The following is a 20,263-nucleotide window of genomic DNA, read 5'->3' as shown; positions in this document are numbered from 1 at the left end:
ATTCACCGGAGCGGTTGAGGAGGAAGACGGCCTCCTGACCACTTCCAACTAACAAACACAACCGAAGACCACCGATGACCTCGCCGCAACCGGTGAGGCCGAACAATCAAGCCACCTCTCTGTGCAAATTTTGTGATGATGCTCATTTAAGCAGAAAGGCAAAAATAAACCCTAAAAACGCATGTCATAAGAAAAGTAATTGCTTACATCTCCTCCTTGTTTAGATATTTAATTTTTTGCATTTCTTTATACTCAAAGTCCCTAAATAGCATTTAATAAATACTAAAACTTGATTAAATAACATTTTTTTGTGTTTTAAAACTCCAAAAGGTCACATTTTACTTGTAAAGATAAAAAAATTTGTTCAACATAAACATAAATCTTTAACTAAAAAAGCTGCATTACCTGCAATAATGCTAGTGTGAATGCTTTTTACTGAAAATAGTCACTGAAGTTGCTGAAGCTTTTTGCTGAAAATCGTGATGCAATTTACTTTAATTCCTGATGGGATTTGCTGAAAATGCAAAACATATTTGCAAAATGTTAAATTTGCTAAAAGGCTGAACATGTTATTAAATAACTATGAAAGAGAGCGGAAGTTCACCTAAATTTCTGAAAAATTTGTAGTAAAATTGCTTAAAAATCCCTAACACATGCCAATTTTACAAATTTTGCATGTCGCTTAAATATTAGCTAATATCCAAATTAACAAAAAGTATTAGCCAAAGCAGCTAGGTTGTTGCTTAAATACTAGCTAAACTCCCAAATAGTCTAAAATTCCCCAGTGAACTAAATCAGTCAAAAACATGTTGCTAAAAATCTAAATTAGCCTATAAAAACCTCAGAAGAAAGCAAACTAGCCAAAAATGTTAGCCTGTTGCAAAATATTAGCTAAACTCCAAATTAGCATAAAAAACTTCTGTAATTAGCCAAAAAGCTAGCACGTTGCTTAAATACTAGCTAAACGCCAAAAATCCCCCAGTAAACTAAATTAGTCAAAAACGTTAGCCTGTTGCTGAAATACAAGCTAATCTCCAAATTAGCCTAAAACTCGAGTAGAGAACAAATTAGCCAAAAAAGTTGACCTGTTGCTAAAATATTAGCTAAACTCCAAAATGTTTTAATTTTACCATAAGTGATGAAAACATAGCCCATGAATATATTCAATGCCTTGTTGCTAATCTACTTAAAATTTTGAAATTTTAAAATTTTCTCACTCATTTTATATATGGCATATTTTGCTCGATATTTTACAAACTACAAAGTTTATGAATACCAAAAATATAAGCAGTAATGTCCTAAGCAAACTGAACGTTTTGATACCAAGATTGTATTTTTGGTTAGAATAGCAACAAGTCTTTATACATATTTATTCATGGGCTATGTTTTCATTTTTTTTATTATAATTTTCAAAAAAAAAATGGCATTGAGCGGTTAAATTAGCATTATGCTAGCTTATTTGGGCAATCTGGCATCTACTGAGGTTTTTTTTTTTTTTAGGCTAATTTAGAGTTCAGCTTCTATTTTAGCAACAGGGAAACGTTTTTAACTAATTTGGTTTATTGGAGAATTTTAGGCTATTTGGAGTTTAGCTAGTATTTTAGCAATATGCTAGCTTTTTTTGGCTAATTTGGCATCTAATAAGGTTTTTTGGGCTAATTTAGAGTTTAGCTCTTTTTTAAACAACACATTAAATATTTTTGCAAAATTAGCATGTATTAGGGATTTTTTAGCAATTTTACTACAAATTTTTCAGAAATTTAGGTCAACTTCTGCTATTTTTGTAGTTTTTAATTACATTTTCAGTCTTTTGGGAAATTTAGCATTTTGCAAAAAGCTTTTTGCATTTTCCTTAATTCAACTGCTTTTCAGTACTCTTATGTAAAAAATTGTTTTACAAATTATGTTTTTTTTTATAAGTAGACACTTTAAAAATGTAAATCTAACTCTATCTGATCCATAACATATCATGTTTAAGAAAAAAAACCCAAAGATTTAGAGTTTAAATTAGCAAATCAAACTTGAGAACCACTGATTTTAGAATAGACAACAACTACAGTTGCTCTGTCACAAATAAAATGTAAACATCTATATGTGTGACGGAAGCATGATGTTGTGACCGCACTGTTTGCATGACACCAGAGGATATTTTCGACTCAGCTGTAGGCCGAGCTGGAGGAGTTGAGGAATGTGCGACCACAGGACCTTTTGGCCCCACGGCTGTACGTCTTCCTTCCCTTCCTGGGCCCAAAAACACGGCCCATCACAGCCGTGATGGGAGCGTCTGCTCCAGGGGCCGCTGTGTGACAAACCACAGCGGGCAACCACCCACTCACACGCTGGAAAATGACAACTTTCGATACAGCGGCTGCTCTCGAAGAACCACAGTAAAAAAAAGAAAAAGGAGATTTCGTTTTAACTGCTGTTCAGAACTGTGATTGCTTCTTCCCTGTGTGTGGGCGACTAGGCAGTTGAGGACATGTCAATTTGAGGGCAATCAACTGGTTAGACTCAGGAACTGGAGCAACAGGAGTCGTCAAGTTTATACTGCCATCTGTTGGATGGTTGGATTATTTTTAGAGAATAATCCCCTCACAAGCAGCTTTCAGTAGCAACAAAAATCTGTTTTTATTGTATATAAACAAACCAACACAGAAAATATCCCCATCTAAGATCAGGAAAGATCAACTTTATTGGTCTCGCCATGAAATTAAAATAAAATTATTTCTGGAGATCAGGCATCAGGGTAAGAAAGGAAAAAAATTAAATAATTAAAAGCGAATGAAATGATACAGTTCAAATACAATAATATTATACAACACACATTTTAAGTGCATGTAATTTTAAACAGAAATATAAAAAATTACTGCAAAAATATCTGATGTGTAGAGGAATTATATTCCATTTGGTATTAGTTTATCGTAAAACACTTGTTTTTTAATTATGCTGGGGATTTTAAAGCTTTAATTTTGCCTCCTAAAATCACTAAAAAAAAAAAAAAAAAAAAAAACTCAGATTTTTTTAGCTGAATAATAAAAGTTTTGTTTAAAACTTTATTGATGGCACCCAAGTATACAACAGGAGAACAAATGTGTAAAATACAGTAGAAAGAAGAAACAGTCTGCGGCTTTAAAGATTCACAAATATCAAGTGTTTTCAAAGCATTCCTGACATATCTATAACAAAATTAGGAAAAATATTTCATTTTTGTGATTAAACTACATTTTCAAATAATAAATTTAAAGATTAAAAAAATCAAACATTTATAATACAAGTTTTAGACATATACTGTATTATACAGACAGTATTAATGGTTTTGACCGCGTGTACGGCTGACATAAATTAAGCAAAATTTGCTTTGATGAACAGTAGATTCGATACTTTTTTTACTCAAATAATTTTTTTAAGACGTTTACAATAAGTTTACTAAACTATTTAGATTTAATGTTTTTACTAGTGGTATTTTCTAAAAACAAATAAAATTGAATCATATTAAAAAAAAAAACCTCGAATCTACTTCCGCTATCCGATAACTTCGTCAACAAATCGTGACGTCACTTCTGGTCAGTTCAGGCGGGCTGCTTAAAACCAGAAGCTGGTTATTCCTTCGTCGCCGCACAAAATTAGTATAATTTTCTAAATTACTGTACTGGGGAATTTAAGTAAAATCTTTTCTTCGTCGGTGAAATGTTAGACTTTTAATCCGAATCAGTTTCGTTCCATAGTACGTGTTAGCTTAATGTAATCGAAGGATAAAGTAGCGGCTAACTCGCCGTTGATGTGCATAGCAGTGATCGTTGATAAAGGTTATTATTTGGAGTAAATCTTCTAAAGGGATGGAGCGGCCGTCGAGGTGAGCAAGAAGCCTTTTTAAAATGATTGTTTCTGTGTTTGTTTTTTATTTTAAACATGAATAGAAATGCTAATTTGTCTACGTTATTTGTTGTTTACATTCAGAAAAGCGAAAGTTGTGAATTATTGTGAAGCCAAGGATTTTGAGGATGGTAAGTTATTTGTATTTGGTTCTTGTCAACTAATAATTCAACTTTTATTTTCTATTATTTTTCTCTCTCTAATATGTTTGATTATTTACACCAACAATTCTGTCTCTCCTCCACATAATTCTTTTAAAATTTTGAATTTAGCCTCTAATTTAAAACACCTGTCATGTTTATAGTTTATTTATTTTAAAGATTAAAAAATATGTATATAAATAAATCTATACACGAGCTGATAAAAGAGTCTATTTGACTAAACTTCAGGACAGTAAACATATTTAAGGCCACTCCTTTATCACAATTCAACTTTACCCCAAAAAAGGATATTTTCTTTTGATTTTCCTGGTGTCTTTTATTTGTCAGATGAAGATTTTGCCTCGGTGAAAGCACCACCGCACAAAAAACCCAAGGAAGAAGTGAAACAACAACAACAGAGGAAATCTTCAAGTCAAGAAATAGTCTCTGAGTCGTCACAGAAAGAAAAAATCAGGTAAAATGTTGGACATTCAGGTGTTTTTTTTTTTTTTTTGTTACTTGTGCGTGTTTAGATTATTGTCAGCCACACCAATGAAAATTTAGCTTTTAGTGTTTTTAACATGTTAATTTTTCTGATGATGGAGAACATATATTAAGACAATTAGGCTCATCTGAGCATTTAGATCAAAATAGTTTTCTGTACTGTTACGTTAGAGGTTGTGAGGGTCCGTTAGCTAGCAGGAGAGCATGTAAACAGAGAGCTCTCAGCAACTGGTTGCTCCATGTACAGCTCAGAGGGGAAAGTTTTAAACTACTGTTGCTCTGCAGAGACTAGATCCTAGAAAATAGCACAAGAGTTTGGCTAAAATTAAGTGAAAATGCTTTGAAATAGATCAAAAGATGATTGGAGTGGGACTTTCATTACATTTTTTCACATCTTAATATTTTATTTTGGTTGATTTTGTTCACAAAAATATTTCAAAACTTTTTGGCGAAATGTTGTGTACATACTATAGTAGTGTTTTTTTCATATATACCACCTGAGAAACATAAACATACAGAATTAAATTTTTTTTAACCAATTACCATTAATTTTCTCAGAAAACCGCTGGATGAAAAACTTTATGAACGAGATCTGGAGGCGGCCATCACACTTTCTTTGCTCAACAAAACAGACAGACTGAAGGAGTCGTCTTCTAAAGGTTTGTTTTGTCTTGAAAAATGTTAAATATATTTGTGTTTTTTTCTCTGAGAGCAGTAACTAAATTTCTAAAAAAAAAAAAAAATCTCCATCAGATGAAAAGATTCAAACCCCCATCGATGAAAATACAGATCCGGCTTCTTTGCACTTTTCTAACTGCAGTGTAGATGGAGCCGTTATGGGTAAATATTCTATTTTTTAACCTCCCACATGTTAAATAAATATTTATATTTATATATTTTTTAAGTTTAATCATTTATTTTTTTATTTTCCTTTGTGTGCCCAGGCTTAGACGTAATCTCGTCAGAGATTAGATCATCCGCCTCGAAGAAGACTTCATCTAAAACCGCAGAAATTATAAAAATTAAAGATGACGACGACGACTATCAACCCAAACTCACACCCGGTTAGGAGTTTACCCACAGCTCCGTAAATAACTGTCCTCTTGGTTTCATGTGTTATAACTGTTTGCTGCTTTTCCAGATTCAGAAAGTGATGAAGATTTCAGTGAGCCAGCTGAGAGTGAGGAGGAAGAATTTACAGTTAAGAAATCCAAAAAGAAGGACAAAGTCTCCACAAAAGTTAGAACCAAATCAGCGGCGTCTTCTAAAAAGGACAAACAACCGTCAAAACCATCAAAGATGAAGCCTGAAGGTTTGTTTCTCACTTTTATCAAAGATTTTTCAACACCTGGAGTTTTCCATCCTCTTGATTCTTCTATATTTTAGCTGCTTCCAAACCAGTAAAAAGTCCTCCACCTTCCAAACCCACACCTACGAGACCTCCTCCCTCAAAGCCTGCATCCTCTTTGAGCCCGGCGGCAGGGAGAGTCCCCAAGTGGAACCCACCCGGTACGGAACAGTCGAGTTCTTCTCATCACATTTAATCCGATTGAAGGCTAATACTTTGATTTTTTTTCCAGCTCAGATTGGTAAAAGCGCCTCATCGTCACACAGTCCACCGGTGAAGTCGCCCAGCCAGGGGCTGCGACTCGGACTGTCCCGTCTGGTCCGGGTCAAGCCGCTCCATCCCAGCGTCGCAAGTCACTAGCGCCTCATGGAGCACCAGGAACGGACGATTTTCAGAGAAGATCATAAAATTAATTCTGGTCTCCCGGTTATTTATGACACAAGTCTAAAACTTGAACTCAAATTTCCACCTTAAAAGCATCACAAAGTCTACACATTCTGGTCTTTGTTAGTAAATCTTTTATTCTTTGTGTGAGTTTGAGAAAACTGTTTGTGAGGAAACTAAACCGTTTCTCTTTTTAATTCAAATGCTTTATTTTCTGACATTTTCATAGCCTTATCAATTCTTTTGTTTTTTTCTTTTTACTTGTTCTGCAAACTTTGTATATTATGTACATAAAACTCAAATAAAACTAGAAAAGTTGCATTAGCTGCGATAATAATAGTGTGAATGCTTTTTGCTGAAGCAATTTACTCTAATTGTTGAAGGGATTTGTGGAAAAAACTATTTTAAAAATGCTAAACTTGCTACAAGACAGGAAATTTTGTTAAATAACTATGAAAGTCAGCTAAAGTTGGCTTAAATTTTGAAAAATTTGTAGTAAGTGCTTAAAAATCCTTAATACGTGCCAGACATGTAGTGTGTTGCTTAAATATGATGTAAACTACAATTTGGAACCCAAAAAACCCAAGTAGATTCCAAATTAGCTTAAAAAGCTAGCATATTGCTACAATACTAGCTAAACTCCAAAATAGCCTAAAAATCCCCAATAAATGTCAATTTAGTCAAAAGTTGCCAGATGCCAAATTTGCCTTAAAAGCTAGCACATTGCTAACATATTAGCACAACTGCAAATTAGTTTAGTTTAGTTTAGTTTGCCTGCTGCTAAAATATCAGGTGAACTTATCAAATTAGACCCAAGACGTTATTAGCCGTATTAGACGAAAATGTTAGCTTGTTGCTCAAATATTAGATAAATTCAATATTAGCATAAAAACCTCAGTAGATAGCATATTAGAGGAAAATGTTAGCATGTTGCTATAATATTAGAAAAATTCCAAATTAGCATAAAAACTTCAGTAGATAACATGCTAGTTGAAAATGTTAGCTTGTTGCTAAAATATTAGAAAAATTCCAAATTATCATAAAAACCTTAGCAGGTTACATGTTAGCTGAAAATGTTACCTTGTTGCTAAAATATTAGAAAAATCCCAAGTTAGCATAAAAACTTCAGTAGATAACATGCTAGTTGAAAATGTTAGCTTGTTGCTATAATATTAGAAAAATTCCAAATTAGCATAAAAACCCCAGTAGATAACATGTTAGCTGAAAATGTTAGCTTGTTGCTAAAATATTAGAAAAATCCCAAGTTAGCATAAAAACTTCAGTAGATAACATATTAGTGGAAAACGTTAGCATGTTGCTAAAATATTAGATCAATTCCAAATTAGCATAAAACCCCAGTAGATGCCAGATTACCCAAATGAGCTAGCATGATGCTAATTTAACAACTCAATGCCAGATAATTTTAAAATGACTGTAAACGATGGTCTCAAAGTGCACAATGTTTTTGAAGAATTTGAATAACCTCTTATTAATTTCGTATGGGGCATATTTTGCTCAATATTTCAAAAAAATATAAAGTTTATGAAGCTGAAAGCACAATCAGTCCTGAATGAGGTGAATGTTTTGATACCAAGATTGCTTAAGTTGCTCAAAGTGTGGTTGAGTTTTTACGTGCCGAAAAACGTACAGAAAGGAGCAGGAGAAACACTATAGTTTGAATGCTTACTAAGCATTAAAAACATTATTTTCATTTTTATTTATACAAATGCAAAAAAAGATATAGTCACTGTTTTATTGGAAAATTTGATATTTAAATATATTGAAACTGCTTTCTGTATGAAATGAACCATAACCTCAGCAGTTTAAAAAACTGTTTTAAAAACAAACTATTTCAATACCATATTTGTGAATTAACTTACTAAAAAGTTTATGCGTAAAGCTGATAATGCCCCAAAATCAGACTGAAATCCACACATAACATTTCCAAAACAGATTTCATATCAATTCTGTTGTATTGCTGCTCATGCATCCTAAAGAAACTATAGTAGAAGTTAGAAAAATAAATATGCAATAATAAACAATTAAGCACAAAGTTAAAATGAGCAGAGACTCTGAATCTGAATTTTCAACATTTTTAATTTTAATAATTTTATAGTTACAATGGCTGCTAAAATGTATATATTAAGCTGTCAGAATAAAGTGATAAAAACTTCCTTCAATCTCAAACACTTAAAAAAGCAATAAATGATTAAAAGCGATCTTTTTAAATGCAATAAATGTTTTTGATTTTAAAAAAAGAATTAAAATAAAAAGAATATCTCATGTAAGGCAATGTGTTTGCACTAATATGAAAACAGTTGTGAGAAAGGAAGAGTCTGCTCCGCCCCCAGGCTAACAAAGGCCCAATCAGAATTCTTCCGTTCTCCCTTCCCCTTCATTTGGCCCTCCAAATGGAGAGTTATGAAAAAATAGTGTCTCGTATTTCGGGCGTCACTTTCGTCGATGATGTCATCAATAATCGCCAGTCCGCTAGCTTTAGCGCAGAGCTTCCTGTGTTGAATATAAATAACACCAGTTTTAGAACTTCAAAAGGTCACGCTACAACAAAAAGTCATTACTTAGATTTAAATGTAAATATTCAGAGCGCACCCACGTGAAGAAAAGCGCTTCTCAGCGTGACGCGGTTTAGCCTCGCGGGGGAGGACTTTTTCGAATTTAAAAAAATACATTTCCTGAACACACTTTTACTCAAACTCCCCCTTCAAATGGAGACGTGATGTTTAGAAGGAAAAAATTCGGATTTGGCCGAACACTTTCTCCGCAAAGCTAGCAGCTCGAGCTAGCGGTGATCAGCTAGCTTGAACCCATTAGCCATCCCCATTCCGTCTGTGCTCTGTTTTGGGGATTTAGCTTCACAGTAAGTATATCAACATTTTTTTTTTAATTGATGGGGATTTTTAGGTTTTAGGGACAGCTTTAGGTTGACGTCATGAAATGGGCGGCACCCTCTGGGAGCAAAGGGCGGAGCTTCAGAGATCGACTTGTTTTACTTCCTGGTGTGGAAAGAGTCATGAACTCATATTTCATAAAAAAATGTGTTCTTTAGCGTTCCAAATGTAATATAAGATCAAATAAATAGTTATAGTTCACTCTGAAAGACTATTGAAAATCATGGTGTGTGCTCTTTAACAATAAATGGACATCTGGAAATCAGCGCAGTTATGGTGCATCTGTTTGAGAGCAATCATGTGTGCTTACTTCAACGGGGTGGAGAAAAGGACACGGGGTGGGGGGTTGATAACCTAAATTTAGGGAAAACTTTCTCCTCCTCTTCCTCCTTTTCTTCCTGCATGAACCTAAACTCCACTCACCGAGCGGCACCATCATGAGGTCTGGCAGGTTGAAAGGCGCTTTGGTGCTTTTCGTCGTGTCTTCGGCTTTGTTTTACCTGGGCTCCATCAAGAGAGAGGTTCACAGTCACTCAGAGAGACTCCAGAGGGCCCACCACAACGACTCCATCAGGGGTCAGGGGATCCTGCAGAGGATGAGCAAGATGGAAGCAGACATCAGCAGACTGGGTGAGAGGTTTTTATATATTTAAGTCTATTCATTATGTGAAAATATGACCATTTTAACACACTTTTTTAATGTAAATTCTTGATTTTAATGACGATCGTGTCTTTTAGTGGATTTAAATAATTAAAAAATCTTCCTTTTGATGACCAATTGATGCATTTTTTGTTTATTAGTTGTAAATTATTTATATTTTTAACACAGCTAAATGATAATGCACTGTTTATTGGTTGCTAATGATAAATAAACTGATCTAAAAAAATAAAATTTTGTCAATCCATCCACCTGTCCTCCATCCAAATGTCTGCTTTTAATTTAAAAACTTTTGTCGTATTTAGCCCTAAAAAAATTAAAATCCAATTTATCTGTTTTCAAATACAATTTACAATACAATTGAGTTTTTAACATGTATGTGTGGTATTTTTCTTTACTTCCTTGTCAATCGCTCAAACGATACGGCTGGACTTTTCCGATATTGCTTGACATTTTTTGTTGCAGCTGTAAAGATTTACAGACATATCACAGACAGGGAGGGGTGGGGGGGGGATCAGGGGCGGAGCTACTCAGCTCCAAAAGCCACGCCCCCTCAGAGAAGATTTTTGAAACAGAGGCTTCAGATTATCATGAAAAATGCCTTTTTAAGACCTTTAGATTGTGGGATTTTGGTTAAAAACGTTATAATCATATTTAAAACACTACTGGGAATGTCTTTTTTTTTAATAAAATAATAATTTTAAAAAAATTTAAGATTATAATAACAGTTTGTTGCTTAAAGAAATTAAATCTTTGCTTTATATTTATTATATACGGCCGGTATCTGTATATTCGGACACGGTGATTTTTGACGCAACTACCTCACAGATTGGAACCATCCATGTTTGTGCACAGTTGGTCTGCTGAAAAAGCTGGAAAGCAAAGAGCAGGAGGGAGAGTTGAAGCAGGAGAGGAAGATGGTGAGAAAGCTGCACCCAAAGTCTCCTCTGTTCAGCCAGTGGGGGGATCATCTGTCCGAAGAGGACCAGGAAGAAGCCCAGACTCTGTTTCAGAGGTTTGGTTACAACGCCTTCCTGAGCGACCGGCTGCCGCTCAGCAGAGAGATCCCCGACACCCGGCCTCCCAGGTGAGCTTGGCATCCTGCTGCTGGAGGATCTGCTGCTATCAGTCCCACCTTCCTCACACATGAATGTCATAAGACATTTGCAATCAGTGTTTATGAGGCTGAGCTGCATCAATATTTAGAGGACGTTCATCTTTACTGTAGTGTAGTGCTGGAAGTTGCCATCGGAAGATCAGTAACAAAATATTTTATTTGTCTAATATGTCAGGCAAATACGTTTAAAAATGTTTAATTTACTGTCAGAAATTATGTAAAAAAGTTATTTACATTTGTTTTTTAATTAATAGTCAAATAAAAGTAGGGCTGGGATGACAAAATCGATTAAAGCTAAGTCCACTAGCTTGATGCTAACCTTTAATAGGATTTCCCATAGGACGGTTCATGCTAACGCTCAATCAACCTAAAGATACATTGCTGACTAAATTAACATCTTTATAAACTCCAACATGAATTTTCTAAAATCTTTTAAGTAAATACTTTAAAAGTAACAATTTGTGTTTTAAAACAGGGGTCCCCATATTTTCTTCTTTGATGTAGGACCGGGGTCGGCTTGTAGGCTAACAGAAAAAGTGTAACTATCACAGTCTAAATGTAAACATTTACGGTTTTCCCAGAAAGCCACACGTAGCCAAATTTTAAATAATTAATTTCTGTGATGTTCATAGAAAAAAATACTAAAACATTTAAAAAACTAGATCTGTAGCGTTATCTGTGATAATGCTAGAGTGAACCCTGTAAGCTGAAAATGCTGAAGCTAATAGCTGAAGCTGATAGCTAGCTAAAATATTAGCGAAATGACAAATTAGCCTAAAAAACTGGGGAAAAAAAACTAAATTAGGCAAAACAGCTAGCATGTAGTTCAGCTACATGCTAGCTGTTTTGCCTAATTTAGTTTTTTTCAGTTTTTTTAGTAATTAGCTTAATTCCAAGCTAGCCTAATTTTTTAGCCAAAAAAAGTAGCCAAAACAGTTAGCATCCAGCTGAAATATTAGCTAAACTCTAAAATAGCCTAAAAATCCTTAGTAAATGCCAAAACAGTCGATAAAGCTAGCATAAAAAGAGCTGAATATTTTAATAGCTGAAAGGGCTGAAAAGCTAAAAACTCAGAGAAGAAAAATAATGCTAATAAAGAAATAAAGAAAAAGTGAATCCCTATTAAACCAATAGTGTTCTGGCCCACGGGTTTGGGGATCTCTGGTCTAAAGCATCAGTTTCTCCTCAAACTTTCTTCTTCTTCTGGAATAAGGTGTAATGCTGTTGCGCTAGCTCCACCTAGTGGCCAAACTGAAAGGAGAAGCAGAACAATGTTTACAGAGCTAATGATCTGAACATTTTTGTTGGAGCTTCTCTGTAATCTCATTATTTCACTAATACATTTTACAGTATGTGAACTGCATCGGATTAATATAAATATATTCAAAACTTATACAGTAGTAGATTAGTAATATATTTCTAAACAAATGTGTCTAGTGCAAACTCAAAATTGAATTGAATTGAAGAAAAAAAATCTAAATCGAATCGATTCTAGAAATCTTAATCGATACTCAGCCCTACTCTAAAAGTTTTTTTATTTTCGTTAATTACACTAAAGTGGTTAAAGTTTTGAAAAAAATGTGGTTTAAAATGATTGAAAATGACTTAGAGTTTCAATAAAAAAAATCAGGATATTCTAAATACTTAAATATTACTAAAATGTTGTTTAAAAAAATATTCTTGACTCAGAGATGCCAACTTTTGATAAAACCTTGGCGACTCAGTGCAAGAAAAAAAAAATCACAATCACTAAAATTTGTCTTGAATCTTGAAAAAATCATTCCTGTTAAGTGTGTTGATTGAAAGTAGGTGTGCAGAGAGGAAATATCCAGAAGAGCTGCCGTCCCTCAGTGTTGTCCTGATCTACCTGGATGAAGCTCTTTCCATCATCAAGAGGGCCATCCGCAGCATCATGGACAAGACGCCCGCCCGTCTGCTGACGGAGATCATTCTGGTCGATGATCACAGCTCAAACGGTAAACTGACTCAAAAACTGTTTGAACACAGGAAGGCGTTTGGCAAACGGAAAATTATTCCAGAAGTAATACAAGAGCGCCATTTATCAGCTCATGTGGAAGCAGACTTAAGATGTTTGGATAAGAGGTGAGGTAAAATATTCCCGATAGTCCTGTGTACTTTAGCTACCAGGTTATCAGGTTGATCAAATATGACAAACATCTGCAGTCCAGCCAATGATTTTTTTTTATTGAGGAATAATAAGGAAACACATCCAAGGTGTGTTACAGTATCCTATTTTTTTGTTCTTTATTTGATTAGTTGTAAAAATATTGACATAAGTTAAAAGAAACTTTTTTCACACACTGTTCAACATGGTGTACTTGTATTTCAACGACTAATTTATGAACGATTTTTTCATTCTTTCAATACAGAAAATAGTATTTAAAAAAAATGAACAGTAGTTGAGCTACTTTCACTATGAAGTTTGGAAAATTAGAAAAAACCTTTCCCGCCAAAAGTGTTTTTGAGTTTTCATGGAGGCGGCCATTTTGAAATGAGCAGGGAAAGATGTTCTAATGCCCCTAGTGGAATAAGGATGAACTGCAGGGCAGAAAACATGGACTTTTTAGGGGAATGAGATCAAAGTAATGAGATAGGGGTGTCAAGTATCAAATATGACGTATATATGGGGTTAAAATATATGGTTGGATTATTAATGCCTGGATAAAATTTTTGAATTTCTTGTCATATTTTAATTAATGAGGAAAATTAGAAAGATTAAAAAAAAGACATAATTTTCTTTTTCTACCTAGAGGATTTGATGCAGAAGCTGGACGACTACATCAGCTTGATTCATGAAGAGCGTCCAGGCCTGGTGAAGAAAGTGAGGCACGCCGAGCTAATGACCTTGCTGCTGCATTTTGAACTACTTGAAAACTTTGAGATAGAACGGGATAGATGAGATGGAACGGGACAGGAAGATAAGAAGGAGCGGCTAGGAAGACGAGCTAGCCAGAGGACTGAGAATATCTGCTGAACTGGACGTGCGTCTAATTAATGAAGAAATTACAAACTAATGAACTGTTTATTGGAACTACACACAATATATGATGCAAGAATATTTGTGTAATATTTTGGTTTGTATTAACAGCTGATTAATGATCTGAAGCCAGATCTCTGTGTGGACCAAGGCCCACAACCAGGAAACACACCTATAATATATCCATGCCACTTCTTCTTATATCAGGTGTGTTCAGACGTTTATCCTAAACAAACTATATGTTTGATTGATTTTAACATAATGTGTTTTTTTAGCAATGTTATTACAACACTGATGGCAAACTCTACATCGGTGGGATCAAATCTCACAAGTACAACAGCGATAGCTGTCTGGTGGACCTCGGTTCTGGGAATTTTCCTGGTCTCTATGAGTGCAAGGTCGCCCAAGAGAAGAAATTTCACATGTTGTGGGATTTTAAGCAGGTACTCACTGGTTTAAACATAAAAAAAGAGAAATTAGGTCATATTTTAAAGACATGTCTGTGTTTCTAAAAAAGGGAGGACAGATCCAGAACAGGCAGACAAAGCGATGTCTGGAGGTCGCACGGGGAAAAGATGGATACTTCAGTCTCGTCGTTCAACAGTGCAGCGGCCAAAGCTGGAAGATCCAACATGTCGTCAATCAGACTGTTTCTGCAAATGGTCTAAAGTGACTCCTTTATTGTCTTTTGTTGGATTTTTTTTCTGTAAGAATTTTTTTATTTTCCTCACATTTTGACAAATGAAACTGAGTTATATTTACCACAAAATATTTTAAAAAGGTGATATTGTTTTGGATTTAAACTCATTTTTTGACTTTTTATTGGGTTTCAAACTTTTCCACCAAACTGTGATTTCCAGAATATTTTCATGTTGGACACAAAAATCTATTAACCCTGTAAACCCCCAAAAATTTGACCGAAATTTTTTTTTTTTTTTTTTTTTTAAGAACTATGTTTCTTTTTAACCCTCTGTCCAAAATTTGATTGACAAATTTTTAACATGGTGTATCTGTATTATAAAAAATAAATAATCAACTAATTTTTCATTCTTTCAATACAGCAAATAGTAATCTATAAAAATAAATAACAATTGTTGAGCTATTCTCACTATAAAGTTTAGAAAATTAGCAAAAACTTGTCCCACCAAAAGTATTTTTGTGATTTCATGTAGGCAGCCATTTTGAAATGAGCAGGAAAAGCCCCCTAGTGGAAGGATGATGAATTGCAAGGCAGAAAACTTGGATCATGCCAATAAGATAGGAGTCTCAGAAATACATATATAAATATGATACAAATAGTTTTATGGGAAAGTAAGAAAAAAAAATACATAAATTCAAACTATTCAGGGTAAAAGTCACATAAGTCAGCTTGTAAATAAAAAAAATAGGTGTAACTGTTAAGAAATAACTAATAACGATTATGTAAATTTACTCAAAATGTATTAAAAGTAAATTAGCAAAAGCAAAGTTTTGCATTAGGGTTGTTTAAAAGAAAAAAAGGGGGCATCCCTGGCCTTTGACCTTCCTCCTCAGTCTACAAGAGTCCAGCAGGGGGAGCACTTCCAACTTAAGTCGGTCCTTCTCTGTGCATCAATTATGTTTTTTGTAGTTTTTATTTAAATACTTGTAGTTCACAAAGAGTTACAATCTATGTTTAGATTCTAAACATGACAGTAAAAGGTTTAATCTAGTATTAAAAGGATTTATTATTAGAATTAGCGTGAAACACATGTATATATTTAAAAAAGTTGAACTCTGTGTTCTTGTTGTTGTCATGTTTATAGTCAATAGTAAAAATAGAAAAATAATGTTGACGCATCAAATAAGAAAACCCCACATTTGACTTAATTGAAGTGAATCTGCAGCAACAGGAGGATTTTATGTGACAGGGATCAACCGATACGGTTCTTTTCAAGGCCGATACGATCCTGATCATTTTTTAAGTCTGGACGACAAAGTTTACAAAGTTTTTTTGTCCTTAAAAAAGAAGTAAAAAATTGGAAGAATGTCCTGTGTAATGAGATATCTTTGACGTTTATGTTGCTGCAGGTTTAGATGTTTAAAACACAAAAAAAAAACGATGTAAGTGAAACAAATGTCATCATGTAGAAATAAATCCAAACTAGTTTAAAAACTGGTAAAGAAATGAAAGGAAAACTTTTAGCATAAATGTATTTTTTTACTGTAAAGAAAATCAAAGTAAAAAAGAAAAAACCTGTACGATCAGAAAATAAAAATAAAAGAACAGTTATTATACTTTAAATTAATGTTATACATTAAAAACTGTAAAAACTTGAGGCTAAAAAATATAATTTTGTTAGCCAGACTCTCCATTTTGACTACGGCTGGTTTGCTCTTCTTCAAGGAGACAAATGACTCACTCTTTAATACCCAGGTGTGATGAAAGAAAAGCAGGGAGGATTTAAAGCCTTAAACATGGTATAATTAGGAAATCAGTTATGGTACATCTGCATGTGTTTGCTTGCATCAAAGGAGTTGAGAAAAAGACTGTGTGGGGGGTGATTATCTATATTTAATGTTCCTCAAATGTAGTAAAATTTGGGCAATTTTTCCACCTGAGTCTGATGAGTAAAAGACCCACGGTTACGAGTCAAACTAAAAATTAATATTGTTTTTTTATCACCTTATTGTGGGTACAATACAAAAATAAAAGCAATAAAAACCCAAACAGCTCAAGTTTCACAATACTAAGTGTTTCTTTGCCTCCACCCTGGGGTGGAGACACAGAATCACTTCATACTGTGAAACTCCAACACCTGGATTTGAAGTAAGCTTCCTCATCTCACTGTGTAAAAGCTGACCCTCACTTACAGAATGAGGTCTGGCAGTCTGAAAGTTTTATTCATAGCTTTTGTCTCGGTTTGGGTTTTGTTTTACCTGAACTCCATAAAAAGAGACGTCTATGACTATTCAAGAAAACTCCACCTCAACGACTCCATCAGGGGTCAAGAGGTCCTGCTGAGGGTGAGCAAGATGGAGGCTGACATCAACAGGCTGAGTGAGTCCCTGGCTGAAAATTTAAAATGTACAAATTTGAGCTAAAGTAGGGTTAAATTGTTGTTTTAACACAAATCATCTTCAGTTTGCTCTGAATCCAAATGTTTTCACAGTCAGTCGGCTGCAAAAGGATGAAAACGACAAGCAGATGGAGACAAAAAGGAAGGAGGAGAAGAAGGCAGTGAGGAAACTTTATCCAAATTCTCCTCTGTTCCAAAAGTGGGGGGACCACCTGTCTGAAGGGGAGCAGAAAGAAGCCAAGTATTTATTTAAGAAATACGGCTACAACACTTACCTGAGCGACAGGCTGCCGCTCAACAGAGAGATCCCCGACACCAGGCCTCCCAGGTGAGCTCACGATGCTTTTCTCCTTCAGTATCCACTGGAATGACGTGTTAACGGTTGAAAAGTTACAGAATGTTAAAGATTTTGTGTTTAGGCATCACTGATGACGCCTCAGGTGTTAAAGGGTTAAAACGTTTTAAATTCATGGTTCATTTACGGAAGAAATAAAATATTAGTCAAACAACAATTCCATATAGAAAAGTTGCATCACCTGCGATAATGCTAGTTGTAATGCTTTTTGCTGAAAGTAGTCGCTGAAGGTCCTGAAGCTTTTTTCTGAAAATGTAAAAACTACTGTATTTGCAAAATGTTAAATTTGCTGAAAGGTGACCTAAATATCTGAAAAATTTGTAGTAAAATTGCTTGAAAATCCCCAATACATACCAAATTAGCCAAAAAATAGATAGGTTGTTGCTTAAATACTAGCTAAACTCAAAATTCCCTAAAAAATTCCTCAGTAAACTAAATTAGTCAAAAATGTTAGCCTGTTGCTAAAATAGAAGCTAAACTCTAAATTAGACTAACCTTAGTAGATAAAAAACATAGCCAAAAATGTTAACATGCTGCTAAAATATGAGCTAAACTCCAGATTAGCATAAAAACCCCAGCAGATGCCAAATTAGCCAAAAAAGCTAGCACATATAAACAAAATTTGTCAAAAACGGTCAAAAAATAGAAACTAAACCCTAAATTATCCAGTAAAAACCTTAGTAGATAACAAACTAGCCAAAATTGTTAGCATGTTCCTGAAATATTTGATAAACTCCAAAATAGCATAAAAAAAAGTTAGTAGATGCCTGATCATTTAAAAAAGCTAGCTCGTTGCTTAAATACAAGCTAAACTCCATAACCTAAAATTCCTCCTCAGTAAATTAAATTCGTCAAAAATAAAATAGAAGCTAAACTCTAAATAGTCTTAGAAAACCCCAATAAATAAAATATTAGCCAAAAAGGTTAGCTCATTGCTTAAATATTAGCTTAACTCCAAAATAGCCTGAAATTCCTCAGTAAACTAAATTAGCCAAACACGTTAGCACGTTGCTAAAATATCAGGTAAACACATCACATGAATGTATTTAAAGGCTTGTTGCTAATCTATTTTAAATTTTCACACTTGAAGACTTTCTCTTTCGTTTCCTATGCGCCATATTTTGCTCAATATTTCAAAAAACTATACAGTTTATGAATATAAAAAAATTCAAGAATTAATGTCCGGAACTATCTGAACGTTTTGATACCAAGATTGCTGAAAGTGTGGTTGAGTTTTTACATGCCAAAAAAAAGTGCGGAAAGGGGCAGGAAAATCATAAAAGCAAATTTGTCATCTCAAAACACATTCAGAAAAGAGGGAAAAATTGAGTGCTTCAAAAAAGTAAATCAGTGCAACGCTACTGAATTTGTTTGGCGCCATAAAATTTACGACCGATTAGAAAGGTTGTTTGCTTTCTGGAATATTACATGTGGAACAAGTTCTCGACTTGAAGGTCCCGGTCGAACAGGTCGATTGAAGGATGTGTTACTTTTATATTTTATAGCTAAAAGAACAGTTAATAATAGGGTTTGGTATCGCTATTAATTTCGAGAATTTATTTAAAAAAAAAAATCTGATTCTTTCACGTCACTCAATTCAATTCAATTTTGAGTTTACACATTTTAAAAATGTAGACACATTTGTTTAGAGATATATTAATGTATTAGTGACATAAAAATGAGATTGTTAATAGAATACAGTTTTATGTCAATTCTCAAACAGAAAAGCTCCAATAATTGTTCTGCCTCTACCGGAGGGCGTTTCAGTTTGGCCACTAGGTGGCGATTGTGCTAAAGCATTACACCTTATTCCAGAAGAAGAAGACAGTATACACAAAAAACCGTACTTAAGACTCCAACTTTTTTTCAAGCCACGGAACAGTTTTAATCGTGGCTGCATTTGGCGTTTTTAAGCTTTCGTTTTCAAAATAAAATGCTACTAAATGCTATTTAAAAAAGTTAAAAAATTTAAAATAAAAAAATAAATAAAGTCTAAAAATATGAGTAAATATTTTTTATGCAGATGATGAAGATTCAATTAAAGAAAGTTGTTTTGCTACATAAATCCTCATTCATTGTGTATTTTTTTCAACACAAAATCACATTTTCTGTGCTAAAGTTTCACCTAATTCAGGCTTGCTGTAGAAAAATGATCAAATGTCACTTTTACAAGTTTCCACAAATCAACAACTTTATTTGATTTGATTCTTTGTAAAATGTTTGCAGCTTGTTTGAACTTTGTGATGAAGATTTTCCCTTTAACGTCAAAGTGGAGGCTAACTACCACAAGCTAGCTTTAGCTACGTCTGACTTTTGAGGTGTGATAAATAAAAAAAAATGACACAGCCGTCATCAAACTGGTATTTTTTAAGCATAATATAAATCTACAGTGTCTCCAACTATAATATCTGCGTATGAAACGGTCAAGTCTGTCGTCGGGTATTTCCCATTATATGTTAGCATCAAGCTAGCAGACTTTAGCATTACGCGCTACATCGATCTCTACTTTTAATCAGTTTTATCAACCCAGCTTTAGTGAACAATTAAAATTCAACCAGATGAGTCATCATTCTAATTGCAGAGATAATGTTTGTGCTTGAACTTGTGCTCACGTCTCAAACTCAATGTACTAGCAGCATATGAACAATAAAAGATTTGACTTTTGGCTTTAAAAAAAGACACGTACAGCAATGATGAATGGTTTGTTCCTAGAACAATAAAAAACAAACATCTTCCTCTATTCACACCTCTCCCTGTTTAATTACAATTTACCTGCAGAACTAGTTTTGTCGATGTTCTGCTGAAAGTAAACATGTCATTTTAAATAATTTAACTCAAGATGCGTCTAACTCAGGGGTCTCAAACTCGCGGCCCGCGGGCCATTTGCGGCCCGCAGGATGATGATTTGCGGCCCCCGTCTTGATATGAAAGATTACTGT

At 34.2% G+C, this 20,263-nt stretch overlaps 3 protein-coding genes across 5 annotated transcripts in view; all 3 read left to right on the top strand.

Annotated features, from left to right (window-relative positions):
• The first annotated feature begins 3,513 nt into the window (after positions 1 to 3,513).
• Positions 3,514 to 6,573, top strand: rad51ap1 (RAD51 associated protein 1). 2 transcript variants are annotated; one of them, XM_024282426.2, is made up of 9 exons: positions 3,514 to 3,853; positions 3,958 to 4,004; positions 4,362 to 4,488; positions 5,076 to 5,176; positions 5,271 to 5,357; positions 5,462 to 5,581; positions 5,659 to 5,829; positions 5,919 to 6,026; positions 6,098 to 6,573. In XM_024282426.2, the coding sequence occupies exons 1-9, from the start codon at positions 3,837 to 3,839 to the stop codon at positions 6,223 to 6,225; spliced, it is 906 nt and encodes a 301-aa protein (XP_024138194.1). In that variant the 5' UTR covers positions 3,514 to 3,836; the 3' UTR covers positions 6,226 to 6,573. The 2 variants fall into 2 exon arrangements, with proteins under 2 accessions (XP_024138194.1, XP_024138188.1); XM_024282420.2 differs by having other exon boundaries at positions 3,522 to 3,853; positions 5,904 to 6,026.
• A 1,009-nt stretch (positions 6,574 to 7,582) lies between these two features.
• LOC112159181 (probable polypeptide N-acetylgalactosaminyltransferase 8) lies at positions 7,583 to 14,600 on the top strand. The gene is made up of 7 exons (XM_036210323.1): positions 7,583 to 9,788; positions 10,672 to 10,903; positions 12,743 to 12,909; positions 13,705 to 13,935; positions 14,043 to 14,138; positions 14,207 to 14,374; positions 14,449 to 14,600. Exons 1-4 carry the CDS (start codon positions 9,596 to 9,598, stop codon positions 13,851 to 13,853), a joined length of 741 nt encoding a protein of 246 aa, XP_036066216.1. The 5' UTR covers positions 7,583 to 9,595; the 3' UTR covers positions 13,854 to 13,935; positions 14,043 to 14,138; positions 14,207 to 14,374; positions 14,449 to 14,600.
• A 521-nt stretch (positions 14,601 to 15,121) lies between these two features.
• Positions 15,122 to 20,263, top strand: part of LOC112158288 (probable polypeptide N-acetylgalactosaminyltransferase 8) — a 13,111-nt gene continuing 7,969 nt past the window's right edge. The window contains exons 1-2 of one of the 2 annotated variants that reach the window (XR_004947200.1): positions 15,122 to 16,950; positions 17,063 to 17,297. Coding sequence is in view for 1 of the 2 variants with exons in the window: in XM_024291565.2 (XP_024147333.1) it covers positions 16,767 to 16,950; positions 17,063 to 17,297 (419 nt within the window). In the remaining variant the exon portion in view is untranslated. The remainder of the gene's footprint in view (positions 16,951 to 17,062; positions 17,298 to 20,263) is intronic. The other variant, XM_024291565.2, reaches the window with a different exon arrangement.

This window comes from Oryzias melastigma, linkage group LG23 (assembly GCF_002922805.2).
Source record: "Oryzias melastigma strain HK-1 linkage group LG23, ASM292280v2, whole genome shotgun sequence".
Taxonomy (NCBI): Eukaryota; Metazoa; Chordata; class Actinopteri; order Beloniformes; family Adrianichthyidae; genus Oryzias; species Oryzias melastigma.
The sequence above is the reverse complement of the archived record's forward strand: the minus strand, read 5'-3'. Positions and strand labels throughout refer to the sequence as shown.